Here is a 16,759-nt window from a genome sequence, read left to right as displayed (position 1 = left end):
GTTAGTGCAGGCTGCGTAGAAGAGAGAAAGCCAGGGCTATGGGAATGCAGCTGCAGTTCCTCACCCGTACTCTATGGCCGTTTTCGCACTTAGCGTTTGCTCCCCTTATTCCGCGGCGCAATTATGTCCGGCTCATTTTCCTTGTTTTCGCACTAGTGACTCTTTTGTGGAGTCGCGTTCCCTGAAGCCCCGGCTCAAATCGTTTTCGCACTGGCATCGAATTGACTTCGATGCCATGTCAATCTTTTTTTTTTTTAAGCGCAATTCCAGTTGCGTAACAACGTAACAAGAGAATCCCCTATGTGTGACAAGACAGCATGGATGATGAGGGGCTACTCCAGCTCCCATGCAAAGATGACTTGGGTTTGACTACAAAAAGTGGATGTAGCACTAGTTTTGTTTTCAGATCCAAGTGTGCCAAGTTCTTGGTTCCAGCTCTTAGTTTATACCCTGCCTTTCCTATATGGCTCAAGGTAACTTAGTTCAAAAAAAGTTCATACAAATACAGTAAAATTCCATTTGTCCCTAGAATAGGAAATGTCCTCAGCTTAAAGACCTTGCAAATAAAACAACTGACAGTGCGTCCTGTAAGCTGATGAGGGCGTCCCTTGCTTCTCCCAGGTAGGCCACTCCTAAGGGTGGGAGCCACTATAGGTAAAGGGTCTAGTGGGTGCCAAGCAGGTGCCACGTTCAGTGTGAGGAAGGGAACAAGTAGAAGGTTGCAACCAGAAGACTGCAGTTGGTGCACAGGGACAGAAGGGGAGAGGCTGCAGTGGCAGCCTTAGAATTATTCTGCATCAGTCCCTAGTTCGAACCATGCCCAAGTGGGCAAAAGGGGGGGAGGCAGAATTCTGTTGGTGGCAGAAATGGTGTCAAGTCACAGCCAACTAAATAGTTGATCCCATTGAGTTTTCAAGGTGAGAAACGTTCAGAGGTGGTTTGCCTTTGCCGGCCTGAAATTCCCATCCATATGCTAACCAGGACCGATCTTTCTTAGCTCCTGAGATCTGGCTAGCCTAGGCTATTCAGGGCAGGGCAGAACTGCATTAGCATCATGCAACCCATTCTTCTAATTAGGTTGCCTCATTTGTCCCTGACATTATAGTGTCCCTAAATCAGGAATCCTGTTAGGTCATGATCTGCCAAGGCTTCAAGAGAAAAAGGCTAGTGTGTAAAGAGGCGCTTTGGTTGAAACCTGCCTAGAAGTGCCACTGTTGTCTTTAAAAACTTCCAAAGAGCTCCAAACCTGGTCCTGCCTTTCTTTCACAGCAGTCTTGAGAGGTGGCTGATGGCAAGCCTAAGGTGATTTGCTGAACTTAATTGTAAAAGGGGGAATTCTGCTGCTTCATATTGGATTGCCTTTTATGCAATCATGCAGACTCTGACCTAGAGATGGTTTCCAGGAGGCCTTGGATTTGTGGTTGTTCAGCACATCAGGGCCTGCTCTCAGCTCCTCTTTGGTACTGCCAAAATACTGGCTTGAGGTATACCTTGGCCTATTCAGCGAGGGTAGGGGTAGGAAGGGCTTTGGTAGAAGTTCTAAGGTTATTTAATTTATAGATGCACAAGTGGTTGCTTGGGATCACCCTGTTCAACTATTTGCTATTGGGGGGTAGTTTTCTTAGTGCTGCTAAAGATGCCAGCCTCTAGGTGGGATTGGGGGATCTCCTGGAATTACAGCTCATCTCCAGACTACACTACAGAGAGCAGTTTCCTGGGGGGGCGGGGAAGGAGGAGGATTTGGAGGATCCTGTATGGCATTGTACTCCACCGAGGCCCTGAGGCGCTTGTCCTCCCCAGGCTCCATCCCCAAATCTTTAGGAGTTTCCTAACCTGGCTCTGGCAGCCTCCACTTCATCCTCATGAGGGACCTGGCAACTGTGGAGCTGCTAGATGGGTGATGTGTCTGCCATGTGTCTACTTAGAAGATGATACTGGATTTATATCCCGCCCTCCACGCCGAATCTCAGAGCAGCTCACAATCTTTATCTTCCCCCCCCACAACAGACACCCTGTGAGGTGGGTGGGGCTAGAGGATTCCCACATCAACTGCTCTTTCAAGGACAACCTCTGCCAGAGCTATGGCTGACCCAAAGCCATTCCAGCAGGTGCAAGTGGAGGGGTGGGGAATCAAACCTGGTTCTCCCAGATAAGAACAGGATTAAATGGCAGGATTTGGTGCAACTTTCTTGTAGCAGCAAAAAGGAATTAAAATATTGCTGCATGGGAGTACTTTCACATGGTCATTCTGTCCCCCTGCTGTATCAAGAAGCATAGCAGGTCAATTATATAGTCAATTTGCCACCCATAAAACAAGTGTGGGATAAGCACTTGCTTATTTGGGGGGGGATGGGCAGGATTGCTGCAACCTAAGTGGTGGTTAAGGGTAAGAGCAAATGGGTCCTGACCAGAGGAAGACAAGAACAGTTAAAGAGAGTCTTGCAAGTTGGAGCATGGTGTAGGGATTACGGTGTTGGGCTAGGGCATAGGAGACCCAGGATTGAATCCCCACTCTTCCATGGGAGCTCACCGAGTGACACACTCCGCACAGCCCATTTCACAGGGTGCCTGTGAGCATAAAATGGATGACAGAACCCATAACAGTCACTTTGAGTCTCTGCTGGGGAGAAAGGCAACGTATCAGTGTATTAAAATACTGAAATTTGGTATCTTACACATCTGTCAATAAAAGCCTCTGTGCAGCAAGTGCCCCTTTGATCCAAACAAACCCATGCAAATCCAGCACAAATACATTCAGCTTTACTTAGCATCCAAGGTCCAGATTTTCAATGCATTCTGGCAAGGAGTATAGCAATAAGGAGGGAAGGGCATGGAAAGCACAGATTGGGGAAGTGGCAGAATTAAATAAAAAGTGCATGTTGTAATCAGGGTCGAGCCTTAGAAAATCACACTAATTAAAAAAAAGACTTCTCTAACTCAGGTAACTTAGCTTCTGGGCCAAGAGGAGCTGCATTCTGTAACCCCTAAAAAAGGTAAAGGTAGTCCCCTGTGCAAGCACCAGTCATTTCAGACTCTGGGGTGACGTTGCTTTCACGTTTTCACAGCAGACTTTTTATGGGGTAGTTTGCCATTGCCTTCCCCAGTCATCTACACTTTCCCCCAGCAAGCTGGGTACTCATTTTACCAACCTTGGGAGGATGGAAGGCTGAGTCAACCCTGAGCTGGTTACCTGAACCCAGCTTCTGCCTGGATCGAACTCAGGTCCTGAACAGAGTTTGGACTGCAGTACTGCAGTTTACCACTTCCTTTCTGTAATCCCTACAACAATGCAAATGAATAGTTCTGTGTTATGCATATGAATGTATATGAAGCTGCCTTTGACAATTGGCTTATCTAACTCAATTTTGTCTACACAAAGGTGGGGGGAGAGACTTTGCACTCAGGGCCTGACATCCTGTAACTAGGGCCTGAATCTGCATGCAAAACAGCTGTTTAATCCTTTCTGAGTATGATTTCACAGCCATTAACTGGTATACCTTGACCTTTGGAAGCTTTTTTCAGATTTGACCTGCAGTGCCCATGTTGGTGTTAACTCTTTTCTGTAAGGACTGCAGTTCTACTTTTCTCCCCTTAATGAAAACTGAGTTACTTGGGGTGCTAAATTCTACATATGCACAGAAATGAACACAGACCTGATTACAGTGAGTGGAATAATGGGTTTCCCCCTGCCCCCAACAACCTCCCACACAGAGAGCCCTTCCTCTGTTCCTGCATTTCCAAAAATTTCTCTGCAATCAAGAGGTCTAGAAACTTGGAGCTGTTATTCTCAGGGTACTTCCTCTCTCAGAAAACTCAGTTCTATAGACATGCAGTACTGATCTGGGTTGCTATTGCCCATCCAAACAAAAACATTTGCACATCCACCACTTGCAGGAATTTGACAACAGAAAGCAAACACATTTTTAAAATACCCGCATACATATATCCAGATTCTAGATCCAGGTGGTGAAGAGATTCTTAGAAGTGCATTTTAGGCCCAAATGTGGCATCTGCCTCTGGGTAATGGCATTAAATAGCAGCCCACCCCCAGTTCATTATGGCTAAGGAAGCCATGGAAAGCCTGGACTGGATAAACTGTGACTTCAAGTACGCTCTTTTGTTTTTTAATCACTTCTCTCTCTTCACAGACTGCTCCTCAAGATGCAGTTGATTGTCCAGGTAATCCAAAGACTCGCCCTGGCAGAAGTTCCCTGGCTGGCCAGTCTCCTACAACAATCTATCTCACTGTAGTAGGGTGAAATTTGTTTTAAAAGGAAGTGTGTGTGTGGGGGGGGAGTAAAGCATTGTACAGCAAGCCTCTTCCTTCTCCACCTCACAATGTGGAATATTGTTTGGTCCCCAGAAACCCAGGAAACTAGGCACTCGCCCTTCATTCTTGCCCCAAGATGGGTTGACTAGGTCATCTCATAGGGGTGACAAAAAGGTCAGGCATGTCTGAAACCACAGCTTAATAAAGGAACACAATTGGCACAAGCATGAGTCAAGGGAGGTTAGGAGGGGAAACCGGAGGTGGCGGTGGCGGCCGAGTCCAGCTTTCAGCAGGGTGTGTCAAATTCTCTGCCTCCTGCCCAAGGTCACTTCCCCCCATTGTTCTCCACGTGTCTCCAGGAGACTTGCCTGTCCACTGGAAAGGGACCACTGAGTCCAGTGCAACAGGCCAGGTTTCCTGATGCTCCAGTGAGGATCTCCTGTTTCCTTCCTCCTCCCACCAGCTGGCCACGGCTGCTGTTGGTAAAGCATCCTCTAGGTTGTTCTGTGGCTGGTCTTGGCCTTCAGGGATGGCATGGGAGCGCTGGTGCCGATTGCGGTGGGAGCTGCGTCCAAAACACTTCCCGCAGTACACGCAGGGGAAAGGCTTCTCTCCAGTATGCGAGAGCTTGTGGCGGTCAAAGTGCGAGCTCCAGGCAAAGTCTTTGTTGCAGACATTGCACTGATAGGGCTTCTCACCACGATGCAGCCGACGGTGACGTTCCAGCACAGCGGCGGCACTGAACCCTTTCCCACATTCGGGGCATCGATGAGGCTTGGCTTCATCGTCATGGAGGTGCTGATGGGTGGCCCCTAAGGCAAAGGTGTTGCCACACTCCCTGCAGCCATGGGGGCGGGCCCTGATGTGGATCTGCCGGTGCCTCTCCAAGTGGGACCCCACAGTGAACCCCCGGCCGCAGTCCCCGCATTCGTAAGGCTTTTCTCCTGTGTGGCTCCGTTGGTGTCTCTCCAGGTGGGAGCCCCACCCAAAACATTTATCGCAGTCAGGACACTGGTGAGGCTTCCTGCTGGTGTGACTGAGCTGGTGCTTGGCCAGGGAGGTGGGGTCCCTGAAACCTCGAGCGCACTCTGGACAGGTGTATGGCCTGTCCTTGCTGTGGGTGCGCTGGTGCTTGAGGAGGGCAGAGCACCAGCTAAACCGCTGCCCACATTCTGAACATTGGTAAAGCTTCTCGCCGGTGTGGACTCGCTGGTGTTTGAGCAGGTTGGCGCTTTGGCTGAAGCACTTCCCACACAGAGTGCACTGATGGGGCCGCTCCTCTGTCGCTCTCTCTTTGGCCCTCTCCCCATCCTCATGTTCCAAAGGGGTCTGGGTGCCCTTGTGCTTGAAGCGATGTGGGTGCGTGATGTGGTTGACCCGCTTGCCACAGTCTGCACACTTGGAGGGTGGCGCCTCCTCAGGCAGGGTAGACACAGCATGAATGCGCATGTGACGGTCCAAGTGGGAGCTCCAAGCAAATGCCCGGCCGCATTCAGGGCACTGGTAAGGCTTTTCACCTGTATGGATTCGCCGGTGTCTCTCCAGGTGGGAGCTCCAGGCAAAACTTTTCCCACAGTCCCCACACTCATGGGGTTTCTCCCCAGTGTGGCTTTTGCGGTGCCGCTCCATTGCCGCTGGATCACTGAAGCATTTCCCGCACTCAGGGCAGGGATTAGGTTTCTCACCACCTGGGGCATGGATCCGCTGGTGGGTTAGCAGAGTGGAGCTGACGCTGAAGCTTTTCCCACAGTCTGGGCACCGGTACGGCCTCTCCCCTGTGTGAGTTCTCTGGTGGATAGTCAGGTCTGACCGCTGTATGAAGCTCTTCCCACACTCTTCACACTCATACGGCTTCTCTCCAGTGTGGATCTTCTGGTGTTTCACCAAGGCAGATTTGTGGCTGAAGGCTTTGCCACATTCCTGGCAGACGTTGGGGTTTGGAGGTGGTATGGGTGATGAAGGTGGGGGGAGAGAGGAGGGCACAGCCCAGTCCTCAGTGCTCAGCTGCCCAACCTCAGAATCCTTGGGGGTTTCCCCTGTGAGTTCAGCTGCTTTGGAATCTTCCTGTGCTGGACGATTCTTTTCCTCTGCATCCTGATTGGCTGCTGTAATAACCAACCACAGGAAGAAGCAACCAGAATGAAACACACGGAATAGAGACTGGACCACTTATGACATTCTCAGCTCTACAGGAATTCCCAGTTCACAGGAAAGAAAAGAAAACTTTACGTCATTCTGAAGATGGTGGGAGTCCAAGATCTCAAGGAACAGCCAAGCAGAGTATCCTAACAACAGCACATCCTCCCACACAAGACCCATGGAGATCAACAGGAACTGGGCAACAGCGCATCTATGCTCTTGACATTCTTGTGTGTGGGTTAGAATAAGGTTTGCAAAAGAGTTGTGGCTCAGCGGCGGAAAATATGCTTTGCTTGCACACAGTCTCATCTCCAGTTAAAGGAATCAGGTCATGGGGGATACGAAGGACCTCTGCCTGTGATTCTGGAGAGCCACTGTCAGTCAAAGTAGACCGTACTGACCTTGATAGACCAAAAGATCACACACATGAAGCTGCCTTAATCCTGAATCAGGCCATTGGTCCATCGAGATCAGTACTGCCTACCCTGATTGGCAGCAGCTCTCTAGGGTCTCAGGCAAGGGTCTTTCACCTCCCTTGCTACCCAGTCTTTTAAAATTTGAGATGCTGGGATTTGAACCTGAGACCATCTGCGTGCAAAGCAGATGCTCTTCCACTGAACTACAGACCCTCCCCAATGATCTGATTCAGCATAAGAGAGCTCCGTGTTCATACGGGTTGTTTCTGGTATATTGTCTTGAAAATGATTTAGAATTCCAGTGACTGTGCTGCTCCAGTACTGTTCCATTCTTTCCTTTTTTTGTTAATTTAAGCTTCATCCATTAAAAAGTCCCCTTTGCACCACCCACACTAAGGTCACATGTCTCCACAAACAGCAGGTGAAGTGGTAAACAGCAGGTGAAGTGGATTGTACTATTCAGGGGTTGTTTTGTAGAAAAATAGGTGACAGAGCTCATTAGCATATGCCCCCCAGCCAAAAACAATCTGATGCAATCTGTGAGCTCCTGCTGAATCTGAGGCCTGATACTATTCCATACTGCAGGTGGAAGTTGACATGACTGAATGCCCTCCTGTACAAAACAAAACAACACTTCCCACACACGAAGAAATGGACACTTCACAGATAATAGTAGGCTAGAAGCTTTGTCCTTGACATCTAGATTCTCCATATGGGGAATATTGTTCTGTAGAGGAACATTCAGTTGTGTGAACCCTCACCTCCAATCTGAAATAGTATGCCCATGCACAATGGGTTGGTACATCCAGAAATAGTCTTACAACCTCATTGATGAGAACCTAGTCTAAAACAAAGCCATTATAATATGTGAATATGTGTAATAGTTGCTAATTCCACAGCAAATATTGTAGAATTCAAAAATTCTGAATCTGTGTGCATACAATTCTGCAATGCAAAAACTAAGACATTTAGCCTAGTTTTTTTTTTAAAGGGAGGATTACAGCATGCTGATAACGTATATGCAATGAAAAATTCACATGCAGGACTTATTCTGGATGCACACAATGGACTTCCTGGTGGCAGAACCTGGATATAATTTTAGCAGCAAAATCCAGACTTCCTGTTTAAGCCCGTGACTCACCTGGAGGGATGATTCCCGGTTCCTGCAAGTCAAGAGTTGTTGCTTCATCGCTTCGCCCCAGTTGGGAAAGCAGGTCAGGCTTGGACAGTGGAAATTCTTCTCTCCATGAAACAAATGGAGAACAGCAAGAATAGCTTTATGCAGAAGCTGAAGTGCCCCAGTTACAATCTCCATTTACTTCTCCCCACCCCGGTTTATAATTTTTATTAAATTCTCCATTTTCAATGGGCTTCGTTTTTACTGGAAGGGAAAAAAAATACCCCAAAGAGCAATGAAGGTTCGAAGGCCTTCTGTAAACAGTGTTCTCTGATCTGGTGGCCTTTCCAATAAATGCCTGAAGCTGCCTCATACTAAGACACAGCACTGGTCTTTTTAGACCAGTATTGATCCACCCTCAGTGACTGCAGCTCTCTGGAGTGTCAGACACAGAAAGGTCTTCTCCAGCCCAGGCAACCTGAGGGCTTTGCTAGACAAGACATGGAAGATCCAAGACTATGTCTCTGACAACTTCAATTTTCTCAAAAACACAGCTGCTGGGGGCTACAAGTTGGCTCAGAGCCCTGATGCAAACGTGTGGGAAGGTAGCTCCTCACTCCCGGTGCCATTATCCCAATACAGAGAGGTGCCCCTCTAGCAGCTTAAAGCCCTTTCTGCGAAAATAGATCCACAGCTGTGGACCTGCTGTGTCTCCTCTAGGTAAGTCCCAGATCCTTCATCTGGAAATGCTAGAGCAGAAGTAGGCAAGGCCTGGGGGAAAAAATGCAACATCTACCTGTAAGTAAGATGTCAGAGCGCTGCTAAACAAAATGAGAAAAGAGACTTAGCCAGCATTGTTGGACTAAGCTGAGTCCCAGCAGTGCTGTTTATAGCTTAGGAGCTTTGGTCTAGGAAGTGATCACTTGAAAGTTTGCAAACTCATACAAAATGCAAAAAAACTCAGTGTCATATAAGTTGTTGCTGTATTAGTTTAGTAGTTCTTATTTTCTGGGCCTCCAGCAGTAACTACACTAAAAGACAGACTTCCAGCACATTCCTTCAGGTCCAGGATCCAATCCCCCCTCAAACATGAAGCCTGCAGGGGCAACCTCCACCCATCACTGCTTCTTGGCTGGGGTTGTTGTGGAGATAAAATAGGGAACAAGAGAATCATGGATGCCTGCTTGAGCTCTTGAGTGGGAAGGGTGGAATAAAAACCTGACAGAAAGTGAAATTTAATCTTTCCCACTTGGGAAGGGACACTGGGAAGTTCTCAAGGGTTCTCCCTTCCAAAGTCTTTTTGGGCAGACAAATCCACCTTGGCCTTCTTGGACCTTTCAATCTGAGAAACGATATGGATCCCTACCCAGTGCCATCAGCGTCTCATAGCTCTCTTGCATGACATCCCGATACAAGGCCCTCTGCCGTGGGTCCAGGAGCACATATTGTTCCATTGCAATCACTACCAGCAGCTGTTGTTTTCTAGGTCACCACCTCTGGAACAAGAAGTGACAGTACTATTGGCCAAATTCCAGGAACAGAGCTGAAGCATTTCCAACAGTAAACCAATGGTTATTTTATGGATTGGATAAATTTGACTATTAGGGGTCTAGTTTGAGAGGAGAGCAATACACCTGGGGCAAGGGAAATAAAACACCTTATTTTCCCACAAGGTGTTCTTTATTCTGGCTTCATAACATACAACAGCTGCACCTCATCATCATCAGGACTATAATCTTTGCCCTTGCAGAAATCTTGAGCATTAAACCACTGTACTTTTTTGTTGCCATCAAGTCACAGCTGACCGGTTCTCAAGTCAAGAGACATTCAGAGGTGGTCTGCCATTGTCTCCTTCTGTATATGGACTCTGGAATTCCTTGGTGGTCTCCCATCCAAATTCTAGCCAGGGCAGCCTCTGTCTGCAGCATCCAGGTCAGGGCAAACTGCTGGATGGCAGGCAGAAATTCGATGGGGAAGGTTTATCTAGGAAAGAGATAAGTGTGTGCGCACATGTGGGGGAGAAATGCAGAAGTGTTGGATTTTTGACTGTGCTAAAAGGCACAGAGCTGATCTCAGGGCAAAAAGGCAGCACCCCACTTAGAAGCACCACTATTAACACAGAAACTTGAGTCCAGTGGCGCTTTTAAGACCAACAAAGTTGAATTCTGGATATAAGCTTTTGTGTGCCAGTGTGCTACTGGACTTAAACTTTGTTCTGTTGCTTTAGACCAACACAGCTTCAGACCACTGAACTCTGAATGTATTTATTTATAGCTTCTCATCCAGCGGGCCTGTTGAACTTGATGTTTTGACATCGGAACACATGAATGGGGCAACAGCTTTTTCTGGTGGTGCTCAGCTTACTAAATCCATAATAAACAATCTTTCCTCCCATGTGTATGTACAGGCATGAGCACAAGGGACAGGAGACTAGTACTAGCAAATGGGCTAACTTCTAGGGAGTCATTATTGGTGGCTCTGTTTTTTCAGAAGGCACCTTAAAGACTAACAGCATTTTATTCCATTCTCTTTAATTAACACAATTCTCTGAAGAAAGTTTATGTTGTAATAAAGTAGTCTTTAAGATGCCACTATATTCCAGCTTATGATTTTTTGCTTCAACAGACTAATACAGCTACCCCTCTACATTTAAGTCTCCTATGCACAATTCACATGAGCATTAATTCCGAGCACCTTTGTTCTCAATAATCCCAAATTAATGGGAGTGGCAATCTTTCTATGTTGTATGAGTAGCTGTGTAAATCTATTTGTAGCAACAGAAAAGAGTATGACAGCCCAATAGTAGCATTTTAAAACAAAATAGGAGTCGATTGCACTTTTAAGACCAACTTAGTTTTATTCTTAAAAAGTCTTAAAGGTGCGATTGACTCCTATTTTGTTCTACTACTTCAGACCACCACGGCTGCATACTTGGATCTAGTAGCACTTTAAAGACTAACAACATTTGTGGCAGGGTAGGAGATTTCGTGAGTCACCGCTGTGAAGAAGTCTGAAGTGAGCAGTGACTCATGGACGCTCATACCCTGCCACAAATATTGGTAGTCTTTAAGATGCTACTGGCCTGTCTTGCCCTTTTCTGTTGTGTAAAATATACGAACCTAAATTCCCAGGCTCCCTGGCTTGGAAAGAAGGCTAAAACCAAGCCATTTCCAGCGCACGCTGTCTTGACCACAACAGTCCAGGCTCGACTCTTTCCTGAATTACCTGGAGTCGCTGGCTGCTGAAGGGTTAAAGGCTGCAGAGCCCTCGGCTGCCCCAAGAGACTGAGCGGTCAGAAACAGTTCTCACTCCGGTCGGTTCCCTCATCAGCAAAATGTTCTTCCGGGCAGAGACTCCAACAGCAGGAGCAGCCGCGGCTCCCATGTCACTGCGGAATTGACACCTCCCCCCCCCCGCTCACCCCCCGTTGCTGCAAGCATCCCGTGTGACCTAGGAAGCTCAGCCTCCCGATATGCTGGGTGGGAAGAAGGGAGCTTCAGAAGGGAAGGGATCCTTTAAGCAATAGCCAGAGCCCTCTAGTGGTCCCGGCCAACAACGCCTCTTCTCTGCACCACAAGGCAATTTGACTCGCAAACCGAAGTGGTTGCATAAGGTGGTGTTTTTCAGAATTTCTGCCTTCGGGTCATCCTTTTCAGAATAGACTGGGGCACGTGCAGACTGAGGCACGAACTCAGGGCTGCTTACACAAACGGCAATGTTTCTGGCCTGCGTGTCCCTCCCCGAGGGTTGCCAACTCCGGTTTGGGAAATACCTGGAGATTTGGGAACTGGAGCCTGGGGAGGGCAAACAGCTAATTGGTTGCCAGGCCTGTGTTGGAAAAAATCTGGAAACTTTGTGGGTGGCTCCGGGAGTCTCAGGCGGGGTAAGGGGAGGAGTCTCAGCATGGTCCAATGCCATAGAGTCCTTCAAAGCAGCCATTTTCACTAGGGGGAATTGATCTCTATTGTCTGGAGGTCAGTTGTAATTCTGGAAGAGCTCCAGGACCGACCTGAAGGCAGCAACGTTACATCTCCCATTCCACGTGAAAGTAGCTCTCGATTAGAACACTTCTAGGCATCCAATTTTTGATGTGGATTGAAGTGTTTGGAATGGAAGAGCATTTCACGAGGAGAAGCACCCCCCCCCAGCAGTCTGAAGTGGAACAGTCCAGAAAAGCTTTTACTTAAGAACATAACAGAAGCCATGTTGGATCAGGCCAATGACCCATCCAGTTCAACACTCCGTGTCACACAGTGGTCAAAAAACCCAAGTGCCATCATGAGGTCCACCAGTGGGGCCAGGACACTAGAAGCCCTCCCACTGTGCCCCCCCCCCCAGCACCAAGAATATAGCGCACCACTGCCCCAGACAGAGAGTGCCATCTATACCCTGTGGCTAATAGCCACTAATGGACCTCTGCTCCATATGCTTATCCATTCCCCTCTTGAAGCTGTCTATGCTTGTAGCCACTGCCACCTTGTGTGGCAGTGAATTCCACGTGTTAATCACCCTTTGGGTGAAGAAGTACGTCCTTTTATCAGTTCTAGCCCGACTGCTCTTTTTCATCTACTTGGGAGGACTAGATAAGTTAAAGCAGGGCATGCATGCATTGAGGAAATTTTAATGCTCCCTCTCTAGAGGTGTGCTCAAATGTTTATAAGCACCATGAAGTCATAACATCCTTTGTCACATTTGATATACTTACAGGAATTGGGACAACAGCACAGAATATGGCCAACATACACATGACTCTTGCAAATTCAAGGGGAACACTGGGATGTTCATGTGGTCTTTCATTGTCTCTAATCTTCTCATCAAGAAAGTCCTGCTAAGGTGATGAAGGAATCACAATTTTCCTGAGGGTGTAAGCTGGAAAAAATACAGTACTAATATCCCAAAGCTGTTCATGGGCCTCTGAATACAAAAGATGAAGATGTGGCTGTAGAAAAGCTGCCACTTTCTTTTCTGGCGTTTAACAACTGCCTAATGCTGTACAAAAATTCAAGTTACTGCTTCTCCCAAGGCACCACGATAAGGGCCCCATGACTGCAAGAAGATGGCTGGAGTGTAATAGCAGAGTCTCAGTTAATTACAGAATGAATTACCGTAATTACTCAGTTAATTACATTCCGTAATTAAGGATACATCTGCCTATCAGTCTCCAGTTCTGACATTTCTTTCCTTTGCTATGTTTCCCCCTAGGATTAAACCCAAAGAAATGGTCACCATATAAACTAAGCTTGTTATTCCTGTTTGGTCCTTGAATCTGTTAAACATCTTCGTTATGGTGCATGCTAATTTACTGTTCACCCTCTACCTATATGTATGGACTGGTAACTTCCATTTCATTGTATCTGAAGAAACGTGCCTGCATATGAAAGCTTATACCTTGAATAAAACTTGGTTGGTCTTAAAGGTGCCACTGAACTAAAACTTTTTTTCCTGCTTGCTTCAGACTGACATGGCTCCCCCACCTTGTTACATGTAGTCTAGAAAGGGAGATGTGAACACATGAAGCTGCCCAATGTGACTAGCTGTGGCTTTTCCGTGGCAGAGGCCTTTCCCATCACCTACTACCTGATCCTTTTAACTGAAAATGCTGGGGACTGAATGCCTGCAAAGCAGATGCTCTAACTCTGAGTCATGACCTCTTCTGCTAGGTAAATCTATGAAAAGGAGCTATGCTGACAGGCTCAGCTGTTTAAATGGATTTTAAGAGATGATACAAAGGCTCCACAGGGTTGCCAACAGCCCAAAGAAATAGTTGTTCTGCCCCTTTAAAAGGGGTTTAATGGAATGCTATTTACCAGTCTTAAAGGTGCTACTTGATTTCTGTTTCACTTAGGGACTAGGAACCATCACTTCCAGGAGACAGGCAACTGGACTGGTACAGGTGGTGATGAGAAGGACATTTACTGTACTGTACACCCAACAACATGCGACCTGGACCCTTGCCCATCCTGGCTGATTAAAGCTTGCCGGATGAAGCTACGATATCTTATACGGGATATCGTAAACAGATCCCTCTCTGAGGGGCTCTTCCCAGGGTCCCTCAAAGAGGCAGTAGTCCACCCTCTCCTGAAAAAAACATTAGATCCGGCCGAATTGGCACACTACCGGCCAGTCTCAAATTTGCTCTTTTTGGGCAAAATTAATGAGAAGGTGGCAGCATTACAGTTACAGAGTTTTCTGGAGGTCACTTCCATCCTGGACCCCCATCAGTCTCCCTTTTGTCCAGGTCATGGGGTGGAGACAGTACTGGTTGCCCTGGTGGATTATCTCCAGTGGCACCTAGACCAAGGTGGTTCAGTGATACTGATGTTGTTGGACCTGTCGGCTGCGTTCGACATGGTCGACCATCAGTTGCTGATCCACCACCTCACCAACGAGGGATTCAGGGGTCGGCCCTACAATGGCTACAATGGGGGTATTGCTGGAGGCTTCATTGACAATGGAGGCTCAGATAGCAGCCACTGCCAAATCCGCCTTTTTCTGTCTTAGGCAGGCAAGGCAGTTGGTCCCCTTCCTCGACCGTGGCGACCTGGCAAATGTGATCCATGTTACGGTCACCTTGAGATTGGACTACTTTAACGCCCTCTACATGGGGCTGCCCCTGTCGTGAATCTGGAGACTGCAGCGGCCAAGCTGTTATTGGGGCACTTCATGCAGGAGCACATACAGCCTGGGCTGCGAGAGCTGCACTGGCTGCCAATAGTGTACCGGATTCACTACAAGGTGCTGGTTATTACCTTTAAAGCCCTATATGGCCTAGGACCTGCCTACCTTAGGGACCGTCTCTCCCCATATGTTCCCCAGAGGGTACTTAGATCGGGGACACAGAATCTGTTACTGATCCCTGGGCTGAGGGAGGAAAGATTGAAGACCACGAGAGAAAGAGCCTTCTTTATAGCGGCCCCCTATTGGTGGAACCAACTCCCACAAGAAGTAAGAGCCTTGTGGGACCTTCCCCAGTTCCGCAAGGCTTGTAAGACAACTTTGTTTCAACACGCCTTCAACTGAGATGTGAGGATACCTAAAGAGGGCTGAATACACTGGAAACAACACTAGTACCAAATTGCTTTTAATGTTTTTAATTGTTCACTGTTTAATCTGTTTAATGTTTTTAACTATTAGAATTCAGAATTGGAAATGTTTTTTATTGTTGTGAGTTGTCCTGAGCCTGCTTCAGCGGGGAGGGTGGGATATAAATCCAATAAAATAAAATAAAAAATAATTCTCAACAAGCCACAGATCCCAATGGGATAGATAAGGAGAGGTTGCTGGACCCAGAAGCCCCAAGATCTAGGGACTGCAAGAAAACAGGCATGAGCACTGCACATGAGAGAAACAAAAAGGGCATTCAGTCATTGGCCAAGATAAGGAAGGACCACTGAGCATTTATACACAGCCTCGCCCCCTGGAAGAACACCGGGGCAAAGGGGGGGAGTCTCTAGTCATTGGCTAGAGAAGGAGTGGCTGTGGCTCCAGTCCCCGCCAGAACGAACTGTGTTCCATTGGCCAGTTGCCCTGGGAATGCAGGAATGGAAGGAAATATACAACTGGCCACAATCTCACCCAAGCAAGACTACCATCATGATCTGGCCTCATATGTATAAACTCTAATTGTCACAACCTTGATCTCTCTACCCTTCCATTTCCATCAGTGCCCCTTTTGGGATTTTGATTTTATATCTGAGGGCAGGGCCTCTTTCTCTCCCTATTGATGTAAGCATTTTTGGAGGTGACTGTTGGAAGAACAGCACAATAAACAGGACACTGTACAACGGTCAGTCTGAAAAGCTCTCTGAAGTCATCAGCTTAAGGTGTTTATCTATCTAGGAGATGGACAGGATGTTAAGAGACTATTGAGAAAGAAGCCAATTTTTGCAAAAAATGCCATTCCATATCAATTTTTTAAAAATTAGCAGCGGTGAACAACAAATGAATCGTTACAAATAAATCCCTTTATTTGTACAATAAGAAAAGTTCCATAAACAACATATGTGTGCTTGTGTAGAAATTAAGTATGACACATTAATGTATAAATCATACACAACAGAACCACCCCTTCAAAATCCTGAAGCTATTTAATATCTTTAATCAAACTGGAAACCATCACTAATTGCACACTATTCTGCAGAAATTATTTAATCACAGAATCTTAGACTGGAAGGGACTCCAGGGTCATCTAGTCCAATCCTCTGCACAGTGCAGGAAATTCACAATACCTCCCTCACACACATACATCCACAGTGACCCTTGCTCCATGTCCAGAAGATGGCAAAAAACAACAAAACACACCAACCCACAAAACAACTCTCCAGGATTCCTGACAAAATTGGTCTGGAGAAAAATTACTGCCAGATGGCTGTGCATTTCCTGTGTGTCTACAGATCAATTGTCCAATTGTAGAATCTGGCATCAAGAGAACTGAAGGCTACCAAAAAAATATTGGTTGCTTTCAATGCTTTATTGACAAGTATGACAGGAGGTCCAGAGGGCTTGCCTGCCCTTTTGTCAGACTCCACAGGACTCAAACTAGGACCCCATAAATCAAGATTGGCTGAAGTACACTGAGAAGCAGCAGAATCCAGCCTCCCAGTTTTTCATGTTTCACCATTCATGGGAACGGAGAGGGTCGACTGTACTAAATAAAAACATACAGGTTTGCTGCTTGAATGCTGATAGAGCTGGAGATGGGAAGTGCTCTGGAAATTCTCCCCATGTCAAGAGCAGGAACTCTAGCACAGGGTCTTCCACTTGCTCTGGGGCTCCTTGGAAGGAGCTCCTTGTAGCAGTTCCCATTAAGTCAGCGTT

General features: G+C 47.1%; 1 protein-coding gene and 1 long non-coding RNA gene across 2 annotated transcripts; both read right to left on the bottom strand.

Moving 5' to 3' along the window:
- Positions 1–3,765: 3,765 nt before the first annotated feature.
- Positions 3,766–8,014, bottom strand: LOC132571990 (zinc finger protein 345-like). The gene is made up of 3 exons (XM_060238782.1): positions 7,967–8,014; positions 7,587–7,593; positions 3,766–6,375 (listed from the first exon to the last, which is right to left on the bottom strand). The coding sequence occupies exons 1-3, from the start codon at positions 8,012–8,014 to the stop codon at positions 4,502–4,504; spliced, it is 1,929 nt and encodes a 642-aa protein (XP_060094765.1). The 3' UTR covers positions 3,766–4,501.
- A 9-nt stretch (positions 8,015–8,023) lies between these two features.
- Positions 8,024–11,357, bottom strand: LOC132572371 (uncharacterized). Its single transcript, XR_009555425.1, has 3 exons — positions 11,168–11,357; positions 9,309–9,438; positions 8,024–8,062 (listed from the first exon to the last, which is right to left on the bottom strand). It is a non-coding gene; the product is annotated as an uncharacterized LOC132572371 (long non-coding RNA).
- Between the last annotated feature and the right edge of the window lie 5,402 nt (positions 11,358–16,759).

This window comes from Heteronotia binoei, chromosome 5, assembly GCF_032191835.1.
Source record: "Heteronotia binoei isolate CCM8104 ecotype False Entrance Well chromosome 5, APGP_CSIRO_Hbin_v1, whole genome shotgun sequence".
NCBI lineage: Eukaryota > Metazoa > Chordata > Lepidosauria > Squamata > Gekkonidae > Heteronotia > Heteronotia binoei.
This window is presented reverse-complemented; position numbering and strand designations above follow the sequence as displayed.

Excerpts from the sequence above, each read along its gene's own strand:
- LOC132571990 (XM_060238782.1), bottom strand. The coding sequence starts at position 8,014 with ATGAAGCAACAACTCTTGACTTGCAGGAACCGGGAATCATCCCTCCAG.